The 21,343-nt window shown below is 40.8% G+C and overlaps 2 protein-coding genes across 5 annotated transcripts in view; one reads left to right on the forward strand and one right to left on the reverse strand.

The window, feature by feature from the left end:
- The window catches only part of si:dkey-97m3.1 (fatty acyl-CoA reductase 1), a 31,827-nt gene extending 18,569 nt beyond the window's left edge, over nucleotides 1–13,258 (forward strand). The window contains exons 3-12 of one of the 2 annotated variants that reach the window (XM_067491211.1): nucleotides 1,940–2,115; nucleotides 5,136–5,315; nucleotides 6,223–6,400; nucleotides 7,821–7,865; nucleotides 7,946–8,064; nucleotides 9,445–9,512; nucleotides 11,617–11,788; nucleotides 11,872–12,001; nucleotides 12,580–12,707; nucleotides 12,867–13,258. In XM_067491211.1, coding sequence (XP_067347312.1) covers nucleotides 1,940–2,115; nucleotides 5,136–5,315; nucleotides 6,223–6,400; nucleotides 7,821–7,865; nucleotides 7,946–8,064; nucleotides 9,445–9,512; nucleotides 11,617–11,788; nucleotides 11,872–12,001; nucleotides 12,580–12,707; nucleotides 12,867–13,029 — 1,359 coding nt within the window. In that variant the 3' untranslated portion in view covers nucleotides 13,030–13,258. The remainder of the gene's footprint in view (nucleotides 1–1,939; nucleotides 2,116–5,135; nucleotides 5,316–6,222; nucleotides 6,401–7,820; nucleotides 7,866–7,945; nucleotides 8,065–9,444; nucleotides 9,513–11,616; nucleotides 11,789–11,871; nucleotides 12,002–12,579; nucleotides 12,708–12,866) is intronic. The other variant, XM_067491212.1, reaches the window with a different exon arrangement.
- Nucleotides 13,259–16,103: 2,845 nt separating this feature from the next.
- The window catches only part of LOC137107025 (endoplasmic reticulum-Golgi intermediate compartment protein 2-like), a 33,514-nt gene continuing 28,274 nt past the window's right edge, over nucleotides 16,104–21,343 (reverse strand). The window contains exons 1-14 of one of the 3 annotated variants that reach the window (XM_067491217.1): nucleotides 20,432–20,879; nucleotides 19,695–19,825; nucleotides 19,501–19,597; nucleotides 19,297–19,343; nucleotides 19,135–19,202; nucleotides 18,908–18,948; nucleotides 18,620–18,721; nucleotides 18,385–18,480; nucleotides 18,155–18,210; nucleotides 17,717–17,815; nucleotides 17,361–17,458; nucleotides 17,125–17,287; nucleotides 16,857–16,936; nucleotides 16,104–16,770 (exon numbers count right to left, since the gene is read on the reverse strand). In XM_067491217.1, the coding sequence (XP_067347318.1) occupies nucleotides 16,702–16,770; nucleotides 16,857–16,936; nucleotides 17,125–17,287; nucleotides 17,361–17,458; nucleotides 17,717–17,815; nucleotides 18,155–18,210; nucleotides 18,385–18,480; nucleotides 18,620–18,721; nucleotides 18,908–18,948; nucleotides 19,135–19,202; nucleotides 19,297–19,343; nucleotides 19,501–19,597; nucleotides 19,695–19,800 (1,122 nt within the window). In that variant the 5' untranslated portion in view covers nucleotides 19,801–19,825; nucleotides 20,432–20,879 and the 3' untranslated portion in view covers nucleotides 16,104–16,701. Of the gene's footprint in view, nucleotides 16,771–16,856; nucleotides 16,937–17,124; nucleotides 17,288–17,360; nucleotides 17,459–17,716; nucleotides 17,816–18,154; nucleotides 18,211–18,384; nucleotides 18,481–18,619; nucleotides 18,722–18,907; nucleotides 18,949–19,134; nucleotides 19,203–19,296; nucleotides 19,344–19,500; nucleotides 19,610–19,694; nucleotides 19,826–20,431; nucleotides 20,880–21,343 lie in introns of those variants that run through there. The other 2 variants (XM_067491214.1, XM_067491216.1) reach the window with 2 other exon arrangements.

The raw sequence follows: 21,343 nt of genomic DNA on the forward strand, positions 1-21,343 counted from the left end.
TGGCTCATTCGATGTTGTTGTTGGGGCTGCATGACATGCTCTCTGCAGACTGCAGGTCTGTTCCTGCCAGCTGTTGGCCTAAAGCAGAAGAAGTCATTTGCATTACATAACAGTGGTTCTACAAGACACTTAATGCATGCAGTCCCCTTTCAGTGGTTTTGTTATGAATTTGTCTTGGTGAGTGTTAAAGCCTAGTTGGAAATGAAGGTTTTCCTAAATGATACTGTACATCAGGACATGTGCCTAATGTGGCACCATGGTGGGAATGAGCATAGCAGCAGGAGACTGATGGAGATAGAAAACATGAATATAGGCATCGGTTTAAAGCAACAACTGGCTCTCTCCACTTGCTTACTCACCCACTTCTTGTGCCATTATCTATTTGGAAATTCTCTTTGCACACCTGCTACACTGCCAGATGACTCCTGATTTGGTACTACAACAGAACACTTGGCTTCAGATGACACATGACTAACTCTTTGCTGCTTTTGGTCAGTGTTTCCTCCAAAACCAGCGATTTTCTTGTACAACCCTGCAGGGACTCTCTAGTGTTCGGCATCCTGAAGGGTACACGTAGTTTTCCAGCAGCGAGGGTTGTGTGAGACAGGAGCTGGTAAATCTAGACGAGCGTTCACTTAATCCCCTCCATGTTGGAATGTCCTCTGTAGTCTTCAGTGAGCAAACCGCAGTGTAAACAGGTGGAATAATGCCGTGCAAGCAGGTCTTTGTTACATTTGGGTTATGTCATGAATATATGTAGTGCACATGTGTGGTATTTGCACACATTTGATATCAACATTTGTTTGTGGTCACTGAAAAGTGAACAGTGCTCAAACATCAAGTAAAAATGCCAAACATTTACATTTTATAGACATTGAAATGTTTTGTTACTGTAACTAATATCTATGGTTGTGGGCTTGCGGTTGGACAAATGTGGAAGGCGCACTCCCTATTTTCTAAATTCTATAGACGGGACTTGTACGCTTCACTGCCAAAATGGCACACAAAGGGCTTTAGTGCTGTCCCTTCAGAGTCCCCTGACAGTCTTACATATTTGGAATATGTTTTGTGTATATACACCAGGGATTGTATTTCTTCAGTGGAGGAGAGTAGCTTTCCAGGCTGTCTCTCTGTCCCGTGAGTCTGTTGGGTTCAGAGTTGCACACATCAGGGAACAATCCTCAGTTGGTCTCATGGCGCTGACAGATGAAACTCATTAGTTCATGTAACACTATTTGTGTTACATGTGCAATTAAGACCCCCGTCACAGCTACAGCTTACTGATGCAGCCATCTTGGAAAAATGCATATATTGACACAATCCTGTCCTTCTGGCCTAATAACAATAAGGCAACTAAGCAGCTGTATTGGAGACTTTGGTTAGTATGTACAGATCATTTATTGATCTGTACATACAGATCAAACACACCAAAAAAATGTCTATTAGTTTTAAGTATCTATTTTCTGGACAATTTCATATGACTTACCCATTGAAGAATTTTATCCAGCTAATGAGTTTAATAATCTACAGCTCTATTCTTACATGAGTTGTTGATAAAGTGGAAATGCATTAAACACACATTTAAAGCAGTGCAGAAGCAAACGTGCTGCTTTTGTTGGAAGGGTTTTTAATCTACCCATTGAAAGTCACCTGGCGCTACAACGTAGGGTTTAGTTCTTACACTCATTTCTGTGGAGTGTCTGTCAGTTTGACAACCAGCTTGCAAGTGTTGCTGCTGACTGAACCTCATGTTATCTTTGTATTTTCAGACTTGCGTTTTAGATCAGATGTCACGGCCTTGTGACATTTTGATGGGGGGGTGCAAAGCAGAGAAGCTAATTTATTTAGCTGTTTTGATTATTTATATTTGTGTAAATCAGCTAGAGACATAAGCTTTTTAACTTCTTTCCCTCTGTGTGTTTTCTTCTGTGTCTACTAGCTTTTCGACCGCGTGCGAGAGGACAACCCTGAGTTCTACCAGAAGATCATCCCCATCAGCAGCGAGCTGACTCAGCCAGGCCTGGCCATAAGCCCAGAGGATGTGGAGAAGCTCAGCATCTGCATAAACATTGTCTTCCACTGTGCTGCCACCATCCGCTTCGATGAGCCACTCAAGTAAGCGCCACATGGATGTAATGCATGGAAAATCAGCACCCTTGAGTTTTTTTTTTTTTTACTTCTCGGGCAGATGCATAAACCCAAAACGTTTTTTTTTTGTTTTGTTTTGTTTTTTTTTTTTTTTTTTTGTTTTTTATCCACCCACTGATTCATCTTTTGTCACTGCTTGAATCTTGTAAGCATTTCAAAATCCTTTTTGGTTACAAACTGCATTTTGGGATTCCACTGAAGATGACGTGTAACTGCATGTTTTTAATTTAACTGCTCATTGTAGCAGGAACTTCCTGTTGAGCTGCCACTCCAGCGTTTATGCAGTGCACTGGCAACAGGTAGTGATTGATTTAAAACGAATGCGAGGTTCATACCGCAGAATGAGGATGTAGAGAACTAGATTGGGCGACAATACAGTGTCTCATTCAGTGAGTCACAGATAAGATAATGAGACATCCAGAGATTTTCATCTCCCAGGTAGAAGCAGTTCTATGATCCTAAGTAGTGCGGAGGTGGTATCAAACCGAGGAGATGAGTCACATGTTGTCACATGGTTCACTTGTATCAGATCATAGGAACTATTTTTACATATGCTTAAGCGTGTAATTAAAACTGAGTGTAATATTTTCAGAGGGCCTGTCGTGGTCTGGGCTGTCTGATGTCCAGCTTCATTAGTGTGGATGTTGGGCAATGTCATTTGCTGCAGTCTAAGGCTTCTCTGTCCTGTACTGCTAACTCAGTTTTTATGTACCGATCAGAAGTGAGATGGCAATGTCTGTCTAACATTTGTGCTTTTTACAATTTAAATGGCTGTTGAGGCAAACAGTTGATCAGATGTTTGTCATGCCCCTCTTAATAACTTTATAAATGGTGATATTTCTGTCCTAACACTGTGACAAAGCCCTTAGATCATCATTTGAAATAAAATCCGGGATGGCTAATGGCTACAGACGAAATGGGGCGCATGTTAAAAATTTTTAGTGCCCTAAGAAGCAACAGCAACCCTGTTAAGAGGTTTTGAGCGACAGCTGAGTTAGGAGCTTCACTGCCCTCCACACAGCTTTATATTGATCGGTTACTGCTTTCACATCGGTCACTGTCCTCCTGACTGGCTTTTCTCTATTTATGTTGCGTCACCTTCCATCTTTGTCACAGTGGCCTTCACCTTCTTTCTTTTTTTTTTCTCCTAACCTGTCTTCATCTGGCTTTTACTTGCCCTCTCTTCCCACCCATCACTGTCATCTTTCAAAGCCATTACTCTTTTGCAGCCGAGCAAGGCATAAATTGGACGACTCTTGTGTCCCTGTTTTAAGGTTTGAGACTGTTCAGGGTGACCCCTTGCTGGTCTTTATCTTTTGCTGGTGTCTAACCAGACCTAAAGGAAAACTCCTGTTATTTGGAGTTTAGCATGGTATCCGGTTTGTAATGTCACTAATATAATCCCTGAGACTTCAGTCTAACAGGTTTTTTATTAAACTGAGCTTAGCTCAACTCTGAGACGGCCAGTAGTTAAAAATAACAGTTAATCCAACCAGCAATTTGTCATTGTTGAACTGTGTAAATAACTTTGTTACACTGCTTATTACAGTTTACTTAAATAAAGAGCTTTTTTCAGCTCTAGGTAAAATTGCCAAACTGTCTGCTGACAAGAGGTCAGTCATCTGCATTTTTGTCATGCTTTGTGCAATGAGGCTTAATTATTTGAGGCAGCAGAATTTTTTTTTCTATTGACTTTTTAGAATCAAATTTTCTTAGAGCTTGTGGTTTTGCCAGTCTTAATGTACAGTAGAGGTAAACAACAAATGCCGACGTGATAGATGGATGAGCTTTACAGTTCTGCAGTGTAACATCTGAATCATAACACAAATGGATTGGTGATGAGTCAGCTGCAGGAAGGGGCACAGCGACGCGCCCCCGTTTTCCGCACTGTTCAGTTCATTTGATGCCCCGCATATGGTCCCAGGAGGTGGTGGGAGGATGACACCCATACAGAGCTTGTCCTCTAATAACCGCCATCGCCACCCTCCGTTGTGATGCAACTGTTGCCACTTTGCTTGATCTACACTGCCACTAACAAGCTTGCAGCAATATTTGATTCATGCTGGTGGACCCATTGGCCACAACACACAGATGCACATCATTCATCTCCTGATCCAACTCGTTGTTTTTTTTTTTTTTTCCCCATCACCCACACACACCACCAGAGAATCAGTAAGTCATGCAGTGTCCAGTTAAACAGACTTGTTTTTTCTCAGTCGCCTCAGGAGAAGTGTGCTGTGTGCAGAGCTGTTACAGATCCACTGCTGAATGAGGTGGTTTACCAAGTAAAATCTGAGGGCGCCACAGGAGGCTTATCTGGCATATGGGGAATTGAGACTTGCTTTTCAGCAACACCCTTAAAAGTTTAGTGCTGATGATGCCCTTTCTTTTTTTTTTTTTTTCCTAGTATGCTTGGATCCAGTAGATGCAAATCCTGCAGAATTGTAGAATCCCCTGTGTAGGTCGGACTCACTAATTTGGCTCAACTTTATGACTAAAGTAGCACTATCATTAAATGGGGAAAGAGCACCATGCTTGTGTACACGTTTGAATTCAAATCAGGTTTTTTGAACTTTTTTGTTTTAGTTCTTGTCAATGATGAGCTAAAGAAGTGTTTATACATCGATCAGTGGTAGTATGAGCCCACAACAGTAAAAATGAGAACACATTTCTGTGAAGACCTTTTTTCCCTCCCCTCCTACTTGTCCTCCGTCCTACCTACTGTTGGGTTTCATGTCTCATCCTCTGTGTTGTCTGCTCTGTGTTTTGATCATCAAATTTCTTAGCTGCAAATTCTCATTTGAATGAAACACATCAGCATACACAAATGCTCAGGTATTAGGAGTCTGACACACACACACACACACACACACCCTCAGTCTTTTCCCAATGCACTAAATTTCCAGATTAGGCATGCACTCATCTACACACCCTTCATCTCCCACGTACACCTAAAACACGCACTATTTAAAACTGTGTTCTGTCAGGCACGCCGTGCAGCTGAACGTGCTCGCCACACAGCAGCTCCTTAGCCTGGCCCATCAGATGCACCACCTCGAGGCCTTCATTCACATCTCCACCGCCTATGCAAACTGCGACCGGAAGTACATCGACGAGGTCATCTACCCACCACCCGTTGAGCCCAAGAAACTTATCGAGTCTCTCGAGTGAGTGGATGATGAGCTGTTTTTTTTTTTTTTTTTTTTTTTTTTTTTTTTGTTTCTCCAGGACATAAAATCAATTTGAGTTCAGATGAATTGTCAAATTTTTGTGATGAAGCAAATTGATTCCATTGGTGTTGTCTGCCACAACTGGCTAGCTGTGGTAAGAAACATTTCTTGACTCACAGCTGTGTAGAGACTGGGACTGACCCCCAAAACAGTATCTGTATCGGTTTGGGGATCTAGACATGTTTTATTTATTTACCCAGTCAAAAGATGCCAAAGTTGGCATCAAAATTAGATGATTGAGCTGTTCAAAAACCTCCACTGAAATAAAATTGTTGGCAGGCAAAAAGGCAAAGTTCCCAGGGATGAGAGGCTTTCATTGACAGCTTTAATATTTTTTGTACTTGATGCTATAGAAGCGTTTAGACTTTCATATCCGGTCCTATCCTGGTTCCAAAAAGGTAGTTTCTGATGCAACAGATTGGTAAATAAGCTATAGGAGGGGAAATGAGTTCATGGAGAGTAAAATTTCTTTGTGTGTTACGGAATAAAAATCAGCAATCTAAAAATGACTTTGCATTGCTTTCAAGTGTTAGTTAACAAATGGAGATTAAATTATTTTTAAGATTGCTGTTTATCAATGTACAGAGTAAGTTTTTAAAATGACTTGTGGGAGAGATGATTTCTATATTATCTATATAGAGAGGGAGAATGAAATTGTCTCTCCCGCAAGGTGTCATTTTAAAAACCTACTTTGTACATTGATAAACAACAATATATTTACAAAAAAATGTATATATATTTTTTTAACAACTGGTTCAGATTTACTTTCACTGAACTCACACTACTTCTAAGTGCCAAAGTCCTGCCCGTGTCTCATTTGAGACTTTAACGTCTGTTTTTCCAGGTGGATGGACGATGGCATTGTGCGCGACATCACACCGCGGCTTATCGGCGGCAGACCCAACACGTACACCTACACCAAAGCTCTGGCAGAGTACGTAGTGCAGCAGGAGCAACACAGGCTCAACATTGGAATCGTCAGACCCTCCATAGTGGGAGCCAGCTGGCAGGAGCCTTTCCCCGTGAGTCCAGCAAATGTTTTCTTCTGCTACTGTTGCAACCTCCTTGTGGTGTAAACAATAATGGTTGTAGCTGGATTTCTAGGTCTTATACTGTTCATTTGTCCTTGTAAAGTGAATGGAAATAAGATTGATGCATTCCTGCAGATGTCAGGAGGGTTCCCCTGTGGGTTCTACCACTAAGTGGCACAGGGTTAATGCAAACTTCTTAACATCTGATGCTGAAGACTGTCAACTTTAAGCCACTGAAAAAATGATGTTGTAATAAATCATAGGAAGAACTAGGATACTGTGGACAGACATTAGCAAACTGAATGTCACAATAAAAGTTGATCATATGGAGGGTGGCCTGAGCTGCTGGCATCAAGATCTAAGACGGTGGCATTTTTCTGATGTGACTGTTGTTTCAACGCATCTTAAAGACAAATTTATTTGCTTGATAAACTATTATTTAGACTTTAACTAACTTTAGATATCTAACAAGTTTCCCGTACGCAACAATTTGCGTCAGTGTTGACCTTGAGTTCCCCTCAGGCGAGACTGGCAGCTTTCAGCACATCTTGTATGTCACCACTTGCTTAAAGCACATCTGACACAATTGATTACCTATGGCCTATAAAATTCCATGGCACAATGCAAAGGGATACAGGTTTTTGTCTTTTTGGGGGGTGGGGGCAAAGTAAATTGCATAATTGTGAAGTGACAACATAATTTTACTGATGTGTTTTTATTTTATGACAAAATTCTATACTCTGTTTATCTTGTTGGGAAATGTAGGCCTTGTTTGTGCACTGGGGCTGTGATGCCAGTTCCTGGCTCGGTGCTCAGCCTTCAGTTGTAAGCTCGTCCTGGCAGTGACTCGTCAAAATGCCTCACTCGCGCGTGGCCATGCCGTTAGGCGAAGGGGGATGGGGACCGCTTGTTTGTGTAAAACCACAATATGCATCTACGTTGTTGTTGTTCTCTCACTCAATGTCTTACCTCCCTTTTTTAGCACATGATGCAAAATATAAATTCAAAGATGCATCTCTATACTGGCACAAGCCATCAACAGATTTTACCGCTAAAACACCTCTGGTGTCAGTCTCCTGTCAATCGTGTGCTTTCATCTGCACCGCAGCATATTTGACTCAGGACAAGCATCAGCCTCGACCACATAATGGCTTTCTGTGAGTGTGTGTGAGACGCGTTGAAAGCTGCTGCAGTCTATAACCAGTGGTTTCATTTATTTTTAACGGAGTCTAATTGAAGTCGTCAAATTCAGCTACTCAGCCTTCCTTTGGCCCACTACAGGAAGTAACCTAAGCACGCAGCCAATTGGCACAAACGCGTGTTGCGGTTCAGGATGTAGAAGTTGATGTTGAGATTATCTCAAGAGTGTTACATTTCTAAGGATTTACCCATTTCTCTCTCCCCATCTCAGGGTTGGATCGACAACTTCAATGGGCCCAGTGGGCTCTTTATAGCAGTAAGTATAAATGACCCTTTCGACCTTAAGCATACTGACAAGTCTTAAAGTCAAATTAAAACACTGCTGTTCGATGACAGGCTGGCAAGGGAATCCTGCGCACCATGAGAGCCAGCAATGATGCAGTGGCTGACTTTATCCCCGTAGATGTGGTCATCAACCTCACCCTGGCTGCTGGCTGGTACACTGCTGTGCACAGGTCAGTAAACGGAACCAGAGTATTTTACAAAGTCTACCCCGACCACAGATGAATTTAAAATAAATTGGGGAAAACTTCAATGTTTTACCAGGTAGTGCATGATGGTAGTGTAGTTATAATGGAGTAGAACAATATTTGCAGTAAGAGGAGGCAGAGCATAACTTTGTCAAACTTTTAGTATGAAACCGCTTATTATGGAGAGATTCTGTTGGCACTTTCTATAAAGTCAGACTTGCAGAATAGCCGAAATTTGCCTCTAAAAGGTTTGTAAGGAATCCAAATTTCAGTCATTACTGCTTTAAGGTTCTTGTCATCTGATAATGACTAATACCTGAAGGGTTTTGCATGGTGGGGCATAGCAGACACTTAATAGAGCAAAGTGGACATGAGTGTCATGCTGGCAAGAAATGCATATTATAGGTTTGATGCTTTCTAATAGGAATTGTACTGAACTTTTAGAACATTTTACTAGATGAGAATGAATAAGGCTGTAATGCAATGGCTGTGAATAACAGATGAGTTTCAAAGTGTTAAAATAATTTCAAAGTTGGTCCAGATTGTTTAACCTTTTTACAAAATGCAACATACAATTCAACAAATTTAACAGCATGTTTGAATTGTGGCACCTAATCATATGACGGTCTACTAAAATAGCATTGCTTCCAATCTACAAGGGGCAACATGAGTTGGATAATGCATCTTGCACCGGATGTAATAAATGTTATTAACCCACAGAACAGTGGGAAAACTTATTGGTGGTAATGGATAAAAAGCTTTGGATAAAAGCGCTATATAAGCGACTATTTATTGGGTCAAAATGTGTCCATCTGATACGGTTTTTCAGTCATAACCAAAGGAAAACTTGGTTTAAAGACATGGTTTAAAGCTCTGCATAAGATGTTATGTGTGTGTGTGTGTGTGTGTGTGTGTTAGAATTTTCCTTTCCATGTGGGGAAAAGTGTCCTGACAACTCTCATATCAAGTTGACACTACTGGGATGCAAATAAAGGAAATTCTAATTTAAGATGCCTGGTTAGAGATCCAGAAAGCAATCAAATGTCCTTAATATCAGAAGAAACTGCTCACATTTCAAAACCTAATAATGGTACATAAGTTTGTGCAGTGGAGCTGGTAAATGGCTTTCAAAAGGGAAAAACTCAAAGTATGAAGAAAAATTAAAAAAAACCTGCATAGGAAAGTATTAACAGTTGTCCCACTGGCAGCAGGTCAGCCAATTCTTTTTTCTTTTTTTCCTCCCCAGTAAATTTATGAATAACTATCATAAGTTTTTAGATTTTGATCTACCTAGAATTTCCTAGCCTGTATGGCCTAAGTTTTTAAAGTGCAGATTTAATAATGTAACTTCTCTTGTCCTTGCAGACCTAAAACTGCTCTGGTGTACAACTGCACAACTGGCGGCATCAATCCATTCCACTGGGGAGAGGTTGGTAGGTACCGTTGCGTTTTTAAGGAAAAAGAAACCTGTCACTGCTGGTGGATATTTATGGAGTTGTTTTGTCTGCACTTGCTGGCGTCTCACACTATTGTTGTCCCGGTTCACTTTCATCATCACAAATCAATACTCCAGTGTTTTGACCCAATGTTCCTGTGAGGTAGTTGAGTTGTGCTAGCTGTGGTCGGGGCTCTTGTGGAGAGGCTCTGCCACCTGCTGGAAGCAGATAGAAGACAGTTTTCTAATCCAATTTACTGGATTCCTTCAATTTCTTAGTAATTCTATTTACTCTTTATGACACAAGATGCCAAATTTGTAATCAACTATGAAGTGCAGCGTCAATATGAAACTGAATTGTTCTAAGACAAAGTTTTTTTGTTTGTTTTTTTGTTTGTTTGTTTTTTCTCTATTACAAAACTAAATCTGGAGTTGACAGATGGTGGTGACATCACAACTATTATTTCAAATGGTTTGGATTAATTCTCCATGAAACACAGCAAATCCTTGAATTGTAAAATTTGCTTGAAACAAGAGTCAAAATGGTAGCTACTTGTTTAACAACTAGGGCTACAATAATTTAACAGTCAGACTAGAAATCAGAACCACTAACTTCTGGGGATTTTGACCTAAAGAGACTTAAATGGATTATTTCATTTAAATTGTGATTCACTGCAAACTGTTGTCTACACATAGGAACCAAATGTACACTGTGCATGCTGCCATTTCAAGTTTACTCTCATTCTTAAATCAAGATCCAATAAAGCACTAAAGAGCACAAAGCTATTGTAAGATGACAATGATTTTAGTTGCATGTGCAGTTGGTATTAATTCTATTTTTACTGCTCTGAAACTTTATCATTTGCACAGTTCCTGTTGTGGTCATGACAGAAGTGATTAAAATACACACGAAGAGTGAAAACCCATTCTGCCACCCAGTCGACAGATACAGTGGGATTAAAGGCTCGCACACTGACGGCGGACCCCCTGTCCTGTGTCCCCTCAGATTAGCAAACATGCTTCCTCCACTGAGGAAATTGCTACCAGATGGCTTGTTGCAGGATTAGGTCTCATAAGTGCTACTAACGGTTATGAAAGTGGAGCGGTGTATTCTAATCTCACTGGCCCAAATGAGAGCTGCAAATGAAGCTAATTTCTAACGAGAGGATCAGAGGGAAATGACAATACGTGCCCTGTTAGGAAATCCTTTCTACCTAAATAAGAAATTCCAGAGGAGAATAATAGTGGAGGAGAATTGTGGGTACTTCAGCCCAGTTTATTCAAGTCTGTCCCAGACTTCGGAGGGCAGCTCAAGGTCGGCGGCGACGCTCCCAACCGGGCTGCAAGGAGCTGAGCCACAGCTGCCTGTCACCTCATATCTGGTCTTCACAGCCCCTGCAACCACTACATATGTGTTGCCATGGAAACAAATGGCGCAAGGCCTAGTTTGTGTGAGTGTGATGTAATGTTTGTAGTCACATGGCTGCACTCTGCTGCTTGATTCTAGGTAGGAGGGATGGGAGGAGGAGAAAGGTGGGGGGGCAGTGTGCTATGCTGCCCACTGGGGGAAATCGCTGCAGATGCTTTTTTGCGTTACAGGACGCAGGGCTGCAATCATGATGCGATTAAGGCCAGCAGTAGCTCTTGGAAGTCGAGATCCTGGTATAGAAACTGCAACGGGTGTGTTTACCTTTTCCATTGTGTCCGCTTTGTGGATGTTTATGCCCCAGGATATGAAATAGTTTTGAGATGGTTTTCATCATTGCATTGACATTCCCACATTGTCAAAAGCAAGGCCAGCCCTGGTTTGTGCTTAAGAGGGTCCTTTAAACAACCAGTCACTGCTAGAACATGTCACCCCCTACCCCCCAACATCTGGGAAAAACCTTCACTCTGAACCAGTGTAAGTTGCTACTTTTGTCTTTATCCAAAAAATGATGGTAGGTAGAAGTGAACCCAAATTAAAGCGGTTGGTGAAAGTTACAACAGCATGTAGAGAAACCAGATGTTTGAGGCTTTAAGAACTCTGGAAGTCCTAAAAATTTCTGAAAACCATAGGCAAGTTTTGCATCTAACCCATCTCAACCGTTTACTCTTTCAAGAGCACCATGTGATCTCGTCCTTCAAGAGGAATCCTTTGGAGCAGGCTTTCCGCAGACCCAATGCCAATATCACCTCAAACTACCTGATCAACCAGTACTGGATCCTAGTCAGCCACAAGTTCCCTGCACTTATCTATGACCTCTTCCTGCGTCTCTCTGGACAGAAACCGCAGTAAGCTCCACAACAGCTTTTTTTTTTTTTGTAGTCGAAACTGTGCTGTAACCCCTGCGTGATCCCATTGTCTCTTGCGTTAGGATGATGCGCATCTTTAACCGTCTGCACAAGGCCATAAGCCTGTTGGAGTATTTCAGCAGCCAAGACTGGGAGTGGAACTCTGAAAACATGAGCATGCTGATGAGCCAGCTAACACCTGAAGACAGGAAGGTGGGATTAACCACATTGTGCTTCACAGTCACATGAACGGCAATGTGCTGGACCAAATCGATGTGGTTCCAAGCAAACTTGGGACATTATCTGTTCATTGGATACAGGTTAAAACTATCTAAGACATGCACCGGTTGCAAACATGGCACACAAATAATTGTACTTCCATTTAATACCAGCTTACACTTTAGTACAATGTAGTTTGCTAATGAGCACATGTGCTAAAATAGAATTTTGATGCATTATTTCAGATTGGCTCCACATTAACAAAGTGCATCCTTGCTGTGTGTAGACTATCAATTTGTTTATAGTAGATCATGCTTTTTGCTGGATTCTACATAATTCCTTTAATGTCATACATGCAGGACTTTTGCTTGTAATATTTTCATCATGTAGTCTGGCTAACTAAAGAAAATGACATGATTACAAGCAAGGTGACCCTCAATGTATTGCATTGCAGTATTGAAAAATCTATTGCTCCATCTAGTGGAGTGCAGTGGAATTAAATTTCTGATGCAAAGGGCACTCATCCACATCCTATGAATTCTATGTATGCATTTATTTTTCACCCCTTCCAGACATTTAACTTTGATGTGCGCCAGCTGAACTGGCCTGAGTACATCGAGAATTACTGCATTGGCACGAAGAAGTACGTCCTGAATGAAGACATGTCGGACATTCCTGCTGCCAGGCAGCATCTGAGGAAGTAAGCAAATCCATGAATACAACATAATGACGTTGGAGCTGTTAGTCTGTGTAGTAGCTAAAAGAGTTTTTGCTACAAATGTTTCCAGATTGAATTTATTTTGTAACAATAATTTTGGTCACCATTTGTTTTATTGCTCTGTATTTTCTCCTTTCCCAGACTGAGGAACATCCGCTACACTTTCAACACCTTGTTGGTGGTTTTCATCTGGAGGGTGTTTATCGCCCGCTCACAGATGGCCAGAAACATCTGGTACTTTGTGGTCAGTCTCTGTTTCAAGTTCCTCTCTTACTTCCGTGCATCCAGCACCTTAACCAACTGAGTCTTCCTCACCACCTCACACCAGAGACGGCAGCCCTCGCCTTTAGCGGGACAGAACATCTGAGACTCTGACATCCACTAAGGACAGTGCAACTCCTCCTTGTGTGGGTTAGCAGGGCTTTCTCCACTTGGGGGGGCTGCAGTTGAGCAAAGCACTTAAAAGGGGTGTGGGAGGGGGTCTACCAGCCATGAATTATTTTTTTTGTTTGGAAATCTGCACTGTCAAAACACCGAACCCCGTCCAAAAAAGCTGTAGTCCATTCATTTAGTATCTATGTTCTCTTCTCAGTGGCCAATTATATATGCAACAATAGTCTTTTGTGACGTCCATCTTCTCAACACAAGTGTTACCGTCCTCTCGAATCTGGGTGCATTGCCTTTTAATTTTTTTTCTTTTTTTGCATACTTGAAAAATGGCAGTGCTTCAGTAAAGGAGAACTTTTTTTTTTTTTTTTTTTTTCCTTTACTGTGAGGGTATCCAGTTCCTTTCTTTGATATTCAGGTGATCTGTATGTCTTGCTTTACATGTATCAACTGCCTTTTCACGATTATCCATATTTGACTGGTTACCTGTCTCAAGGCCAATCCAGATCGAGACTACTCTTAAAACAAACATTTGACCATATTAGACAGCGGCATCACTTCGGATACCGGAACATACAGATCTGCCATCTTACCTGCTCCTGAGGTTGTCGGTTATTTATGACGTCAGTATGTCTCTGAACGTTTACCTTGGTTGTTTGAAAGTTCATCCACTCTTTGCCTGTTTGTACAACAGTTTGTACTGAAACTAAGTTTACTACTTTTACATCTTTATACTTGCATCAGACTAGTCTGATTATATGTAGTAGACGTTGGCAGTGTATTGTGTGTAGAAATAAGTCAAGTTTATTTGTATAGCCCAACATTGCATACGGTGTCTCGCAACGGTACCTAAAGTGGTCAGTTTTCTTAGACAAACTCTCCAAAACCTTAGCCAGCGAGGGAAAAGCTTCCACAGTTGTAAAGGGTCCAGTGGTGATGTAATAAACATTAAGAGATTTAGGAATTGGGTCCAGTTAGTCTCTGCGCCTCGTTATGTCCACGGTAATGAGTATGAGCTGAGGGACCACGCTTGAAACGGGCGGCGTGATGGATTAATGAGCCAAGTTGTTTTTTGTTTTTTTTTCTGTCATGTTTTTGGCACTACATTCAACCCTCAGTGGTAAACATGCAGAGAACAGTATTTTAATAACTGAATTGATGGAATGTGTTTCCAGAAGCCTCACTCTTCTACCCTTGTGTATGGAAAAAAAATAACCTACATGTTAAAAAGCCAAACCTTTTTCCACGAGTTGCACCTGATTTGAAAACAGATGACAGCCCGCTAGCTGCTTGTACAGAAACTGTTGCAAAATGCTTCTAAAGCCTTTTAGCATGGGCAGAATTGTTTTTCATCAAGATGGGTAGAAGTGTCTTTGAGGCTTCGGGAAATCCCTTCACAATCATGTTAAGTAACTTTTGGGTTTTGCAAACATCATTGGATAATTTATTGTAAAGAAAATCTCTATCACTGACTTGAATGTAAAGCATAAGTGCGGTCGACCTGTCCAGCGGGTAAGACTGTGCCTACGGAAACGTCAAACCTGTAAAGACGGAGGCTCCGTTGCCCGATAGTTTCTTACAGTTCTTGAGGCGGGCCTCTGGATACTGAAGGTTTAAGCATCACCAAGAAAGATCAAATCTATGTCTTAGGGGTGACAACAAAAATCTGTCCCAGCGTGAATAGGAAGCCAAAGCAATGAGGCTGGAGTTGGTAAAGTTCTGTCGAAAGCTGCTTAAAGGTCTGCAATATAGAGTCATCTGCATATTCATGAAAATTCATGCTGTAAATTCCACTGAACAGACTTTTATTAAATAGTGGACCAAGTTTGAAGCCTTGGGGCTGCCGTAACGTTTGTGACTAGATTGACTATACTTAAGCAAGATGAGCTGTGGCCTATGTTGGTCTGGACCTAAAACACAGTGAATGATTATAGCCCTCCTGGTATTACAACATGGACCCCAGTTTGGAAGATCTGTAAATAGTTGAACTTGCATATTATTCTTATACACTACCAAAAACTGTATTTGACTGTTTATATTTTCTTGGTGAGGGTCTTTGTGGGATTCCACCACGGAGCTTCCCACAGTCTTAACCAAAAGTGTTAGTTGTGCAAGGCAAGACAGATTTTTACTAAACCAATGAGAGAACTGTACACTATTGTATATGTTGTAAGGCTTGACTCTCGGCATAATACAAATAACAGTTGAGCCTTTTATGGGAAGAAAAAGGGACAACTAAATGTTTATGCAAAGCTTGTGTCTGTGGTAACCATGGTAACTGTCCTCTTTCTGAGGGCGGTACTGAAACCCAATGTCTGCAGTCGTTCACTGCCTGATCAGTGAAGGTTTTGGGGTTTTTTGTTTTGTTTTTTTTGTGGGGGGGGTTCAGCTGGTTCTTTAAGAGCTACAGGGCTATTGTGATGGTGTCACTGTTATGGAGTTTAACTCATCTGTGCTGTCTTTGCTGTTTGCCAACCAAACCCCAGGCAGAAGCCACAGTTACAGTTTGTAACAAACAGCAACACATAACCAATGACTTCATCTTCTTTCTGGTGTCATGTGAAACATGTTTGACCACCTCTATTCCCTGCTCTGATATTTCATTTCAAGTCTGCTTGGCAAATACTGAAATAAACTCTAAGAGAAAATGCAAGTGTGCTGTGCTGCAGTCTGTTAAACTTCCCTTCTGCCTCTTTTTATTCAAAACTTGTCAACCAGTGTGAACTGATTCTTGTGACTCCCTGAAATTGCAAAGCCCCCGAAAACGGCCGGCATTCCTGATCAATCTCTGTATGACAACATTGAGCATTGAGCTTGAAGACATGTAAAAGCTGCAAAAAACTCAAAATTCACAACCTGAAAGGTAAAGTTTCAAGTCCTCGTTCCAGGATTTTATTTATTAATGAGGCAGCCTGACATGCTTTTTAAAATGTTCAGCGACAGAAGAATTGGGGTTTTTTTTGTGACGGCTATTAAAAAGATGAATAAACCTGCATTTTACCATGTTTTATTAAATTGCAAGGTTGATCTGAAATTAGGATCAGTTTAATCGTGATTACAACATGGCAAATAGAACTGCTAAACTACTGCTTTTATTGTTATCATTTTAATTAAGCTGAAACTGAGACAAGTGCAATGTTTTGAGTGATTTTAATATTTTGCTGGTTGCAGCACGATCCTTGTCCTTAGATGTCTTGAAACTTTTTCCAGACAGTTTAAGGTTTTTGTAACTTGAACATTTTTCTATACACATCAATACTGTAAAATGTGAAACATGGTGCAATTTTGTATTGTTTACTTTGCTTAAACAAGTAGAACAGGGGACCAAGGTATCTGTAAAACTAATTCAAAAGAAATTGCATCCTATGCTACTGCAGTGACGGGATGCACATTTTCCTGAAGTACAATGCTTTAACGTGAGCGTCACAGCAGCACAGTGTTAAATATTTTTTAGAAAAACGTGTTAGCAGTATTTAAACAAATCACTCACTGAACAATAAATAACATCTCATGTAACTGTTTATTTTGCACCTTTTTGGCTGGAAATTGGGATGGTGGCCAAAACCCTTGTCTGTGGGGGGGGGGGCTGCTACTCCTCAGGGACATTGTCAGCCACCAGAGGAATCTGATTGTTCATCTGGTTGTGTAGCTGCACATCCTAGGACAAAGTTAAACACAAGTCCTAAGTTTACTTCAGATGTTTAGAGCCGAGTGCCAGTGCTTTGAATGATGCTTAAGACCCACCTCTCTGACCCTATAGACTCCTAGCTTGAAGCGACAACAGATGACATCGATGCAGAAGCCAACAAGCCCATGGAGCATGCCTTCAAAGAGAAAACGATCACTATGAGAAAGATTTACATTTTAAGTCAACACGCATTGATTTATGTAATTAACCCTTTTTTTTGCAACTTGGTGTTTGCTTTGCATGTAAAACACCAGCTTGACGCCTATACGTTCGCTGCATATGCTTATTTTACTTTCTATACAATGACTGCCGGTTAAGACTTGCCTGTTGTGGAGAAAACCCCCCCGATAATGCCGCACAGTCGCACCAGGAACTGCCACAGGGGCATGTGCTGCTCGCTGACGGTCACCATCAAAGAGCTGGTATCGTACTTCACAAAGATGCCCGACACTCCGTGACTACCTGCCGCATGGTTTATCACTCGCTCCTTGGAAACAAAATTTGGTTCTCGTGATTTTTAGCTTTTTTTTTTGGGTCTCAAATGCAGAGTTTTTACTCACTCGCTCAGTCACAGAAAACTGGTGTGTGTCAGCAGATATCTTGTACGTGTTCAGTCTGGTGGGGACCACCGTGATAAAGTACTGGAACATCTGGTTGTCTGAGGTAAAATTACACAGCAAAGAGCAATTTAAAAAATTAAAAAAAGCTTTATATGAATTGAGTAAACCACAGCTAAAAAAAAAAATCCAATGACACTTTATAGCTCGGTCAAGGACATTTAAGTCCACTTACGAATCTATAAATGTCTCGCCACCTCATTCATTACCCAGAAAACTCTACTCCAGTGTTATCTGAGGGGAAAGCACTTACATTTTAATGGCTTCCTTTACTGTCTGTGAAAATTGCAATGGCTTACTGTTGTAGGTGATTTTCTCTGTGCCATCCAGAGGGTTGATGATGCCTGGTATTTCCTCTCCAAAAGATAAATGGTCTATTCGATGGGAGAAGTTGTACGCTGTAAATGTGAGTGGAAACTCGGGTTCAATCAAGGATGCAGAAACTCTCTCGGGTAAATTAAACATGCAGCATTTTATGGTGGTTAATTGATATAAAAGTTACTTTGTATGTCGGTTTTCACTTTTTTTTTTTTTTTTAAATTACATATATTTGGTTTTTGAAATGGTCTGTAAACTCTGAAGCATTTAGCTTCTTATTCTCAAAGAAATCCTGCTCCTTTGGCAGGAGAGTTGGTTATTTGTGTCCTTTTATGTGCAGACTTTTTAAAAAAGTTGTACAGTATTACAAGCTAAAGGAAAAAGACATGCAAGCGGAATTAGAGAAACAAAAAACATACTCTCGTGGCTTACAAAAGCTGCAATGTGAGCATGTCCCTGAGGATGGTGAATGGGTCTGAAAAGGGCAAAACACTGTTATAAGAAGACTGGTGTGAACAGCAGCTCTAAGTAGTTCACTTTTTCATATTTACACATTTTACAGCTGGATCATAATCATTCACGCGGAGCTGAACCGAGTATCAGTCAATGCCATTTTTTTTAAATTAATACAATCCAAATAATTTCTTACTTTCCCACGGTGATGTGTAGGTTTCCCGCCACCTTGTTGACGTAGACGTGCCCGTGTATCCTGCAGGCATTAAGTGGCTCTATAGAGGCATCCTCCCTGCACCCATATACCCACATATTGAGCGTGTTCACTGCGTGTGTAAGAGGTTGGATAATATCTACCATCATTTAATTATGTGCCTGCCATCTTTTAAGGAATTCATTACAATGAACTAGTTCACTAGTGTGTAACTGACCGTGGGGGCAAAGCCGTGGGGGCTCCTTTAAGGAGAGTTTTATAAAGCACTTCCTGGAGAGCATGCTCCTCTCTCAGCCTGCTCTGTACAAGCAGCAGCGTCCTGGGGGAACAAATGAAAGACTAATTTAAAACTATGGTTTTACACAGAATCAACATCTGATATGAAGTTATGCAAGGTTTTGTTTGTTTTTTGTTGTTTTTTTTGACTCGACAAAAGAAAAAATGCCTGAAAACTAGGTCAAAATAATCATTCAGCTACACTCTGGGTGAGTTGATGACAGCTTACCTTTGCCACACTCTCTGTTGTGGAGTCAGTTCAAAAATAACCTGAACAAATGTAAAAAGGGAGAGTAAACGCACAGATGTTGCAGAGCAGCATTACTAACAGCTGGAAGCCCACATGATGCCATGATGGTAAGGTGCATCTCCAAACTCTCTAATTTACCAGCTGTAGCTAAAGCCATAACTTGTGACCAGAATAGAATGAAATGATGTGAGACGCGCTTTACTCACAGGCTCATACTGGAGTCCGTTGGATGTGATCATGGTCTCAGCCAGGTCCAGAATATCTGCTCCAATGTCTGTAACCACAAGCAATGATGAAGTACCGAATTAACCGTTGCAGATCAATGACTGCTTTCTTTATAGGAGAGACGAGGACTCTTAGATACTCACGCTGGCATTTCATGGCAACTGTAATGTCAACGTTTATTTTCAATTTACTGCAGAAAAAAGAAGCATGGGAAATCGTCATTTTTACCATAACTTGCACTGCAGCTTAAGTCCAATTCACAAATGTGCATAAAATATGTAGGAAGCCACGCATTTAATTTAGGAAATGCATATTTAATAACCATTAAATAAATGATTAGAACCAACCTGGAAAAATCTTTGTCAACAGCATATTCGTACTTCATCCAAGTGTCTCGATAAACAAAGAACTCGAAGATCGCCAGAAGCGCCATGGCACTGAAAGCTATCAGCGACACTGTGATGAGACAGAAACGCCGGTTGCTGTTCTATCAAACCATACAGGGGGTCTTTAATGTCTGATTCGCAGAGAGATGCCTCACCTGTCCCTCCCGTGGCTGACGTCTCCACGTAGCTCTCTGACACTTTGGGGAAGGCGTCAAGCTCCCTCACCAGACTCAGGGCTTTCTTCCGGGACAGACGCCTCATCTTCACGTTCAGGACACCGATCTACCTAATCCACAACAAATACGACATCACATTAAGGAGCTCGGTCTGAAACCCCTGACTTTAGGATAGATTTACTACAAGTACAAAAATACATTTTATCAAGGAGAAACAAGTAACAGCACACCTCTACTGAGAATCTCCACAAGCCAGTATATAATGTCATTATTTTTTCCAGATTACGTGAAATCCAAAAATAAAAAAAATTTTGTCTGTAAATGTTGGTATTGTAATCAAGTTGTCAATACAAACAGTGTTTTTTATAAACATGGCATTTTTAGAGTTGCAACTAACAATTGCAAGTGTTAAAAAAATCTGCATATTACTTTCTGGATATATACATTATTTATTTCGCCGACAAATGTTTAGGAAATTGCTAACGTCAGGTTAATTTGCGTGGCTAATACTGTACACATGTTACATTAACACTGACACAGTTTTCATGTAATAACAATGCAATATTTTAAAATCATACTATGTATCGACCTCTACATATTGCACAAAAACCAGAGCTATTATCTAAAGATAATCTGTCGTCTGTCAACCTCCTCCCTAAATCTGCACGGCTACTGCAGCTTTACTACGTTATTTCTTCTTGTATTAGTTTTTTTACCTCTTGTATCGTGTATTCAGGTTCTCCGAAGCCATATTCAGTAAGTCAGAGCAGCTTTTTAAATGATATCTGCATTTTAGGACACCGCGACGCGTCCATGATGCGAGCTCACAAGGGGCGGCGACATATTTCTTTTATTTTGCGCGAGCGCGGACGTCGGGGACTGCGCAACGTGCGCGCTGCGAACAACGTGAACGCGCAGGAAAGATCTATGTTATTCGGTCAGTAGGTGGCGCTTTAGCGCTTAAATGTCTTATATTTCACAGTCATATTAAAAAATAGGTTGAGGACAAATATGAAATATGATACAGTAGAATGCTCTTTGAAAATGAAGAGAAATAAAAGATACAGTCAGTGGCTCTGCTTCTTAACATTTAACAAACTAAAACACAAAACAAATACACACTGCTTTAAATTACTATTAATCTAACTTTTTCCACATTTTGGTGGTCTTTAGACTACAAGGCCACTGACTGATCTTATCTTTGTAATATAACATTTCCGACAATTGCAAAGATTTCTTTCCAAAATAGTCATATGTCTTCAACATCGCCAGTCTGTGTGAGCTACCTGTGTCCCTCTGTGTTATCCTGGTTTTAATCAGAGAAAGTAATAAAGAATTTAATCTGGTTCTGAAATCAATTTCTAACATTATTTGACCATCTTTGCAGAATTGTGTTTTGTCTCCTTGCTCCAAACTCATTTGGAACTGACAATGATCCAACATTTACAACATTGATGGTCCAGACTTGCTGACCTCAGCATTAACCTTGGTTGAATAGTAAAGTTTTAAAAGAGATGTTAAATTTCATTTTTTGTGGCTCTGCAGGTCTCTACTCATTCACAACCCCGTGTCTTCGGTCTTTTAGCTAAGCAAGCTCAGGTGTTTTTGACAGCTGTTGTTCCAGAGCG

The sequence above is a fragment of the Channa argus genome, chromosome 21 (genome assembly GCF_033026475.1).
Source record: "Channa argus isolate prfri chromosome 21, Channa argus male v1.0, whole genome shotgun sequence".
In the NCBI taxonomy this organism is placed as follows: Eukaryota; Metazoa; Chordata; class Actinopteri; order Anabantiformes; family Channidae; genus Channa; species Channa argus.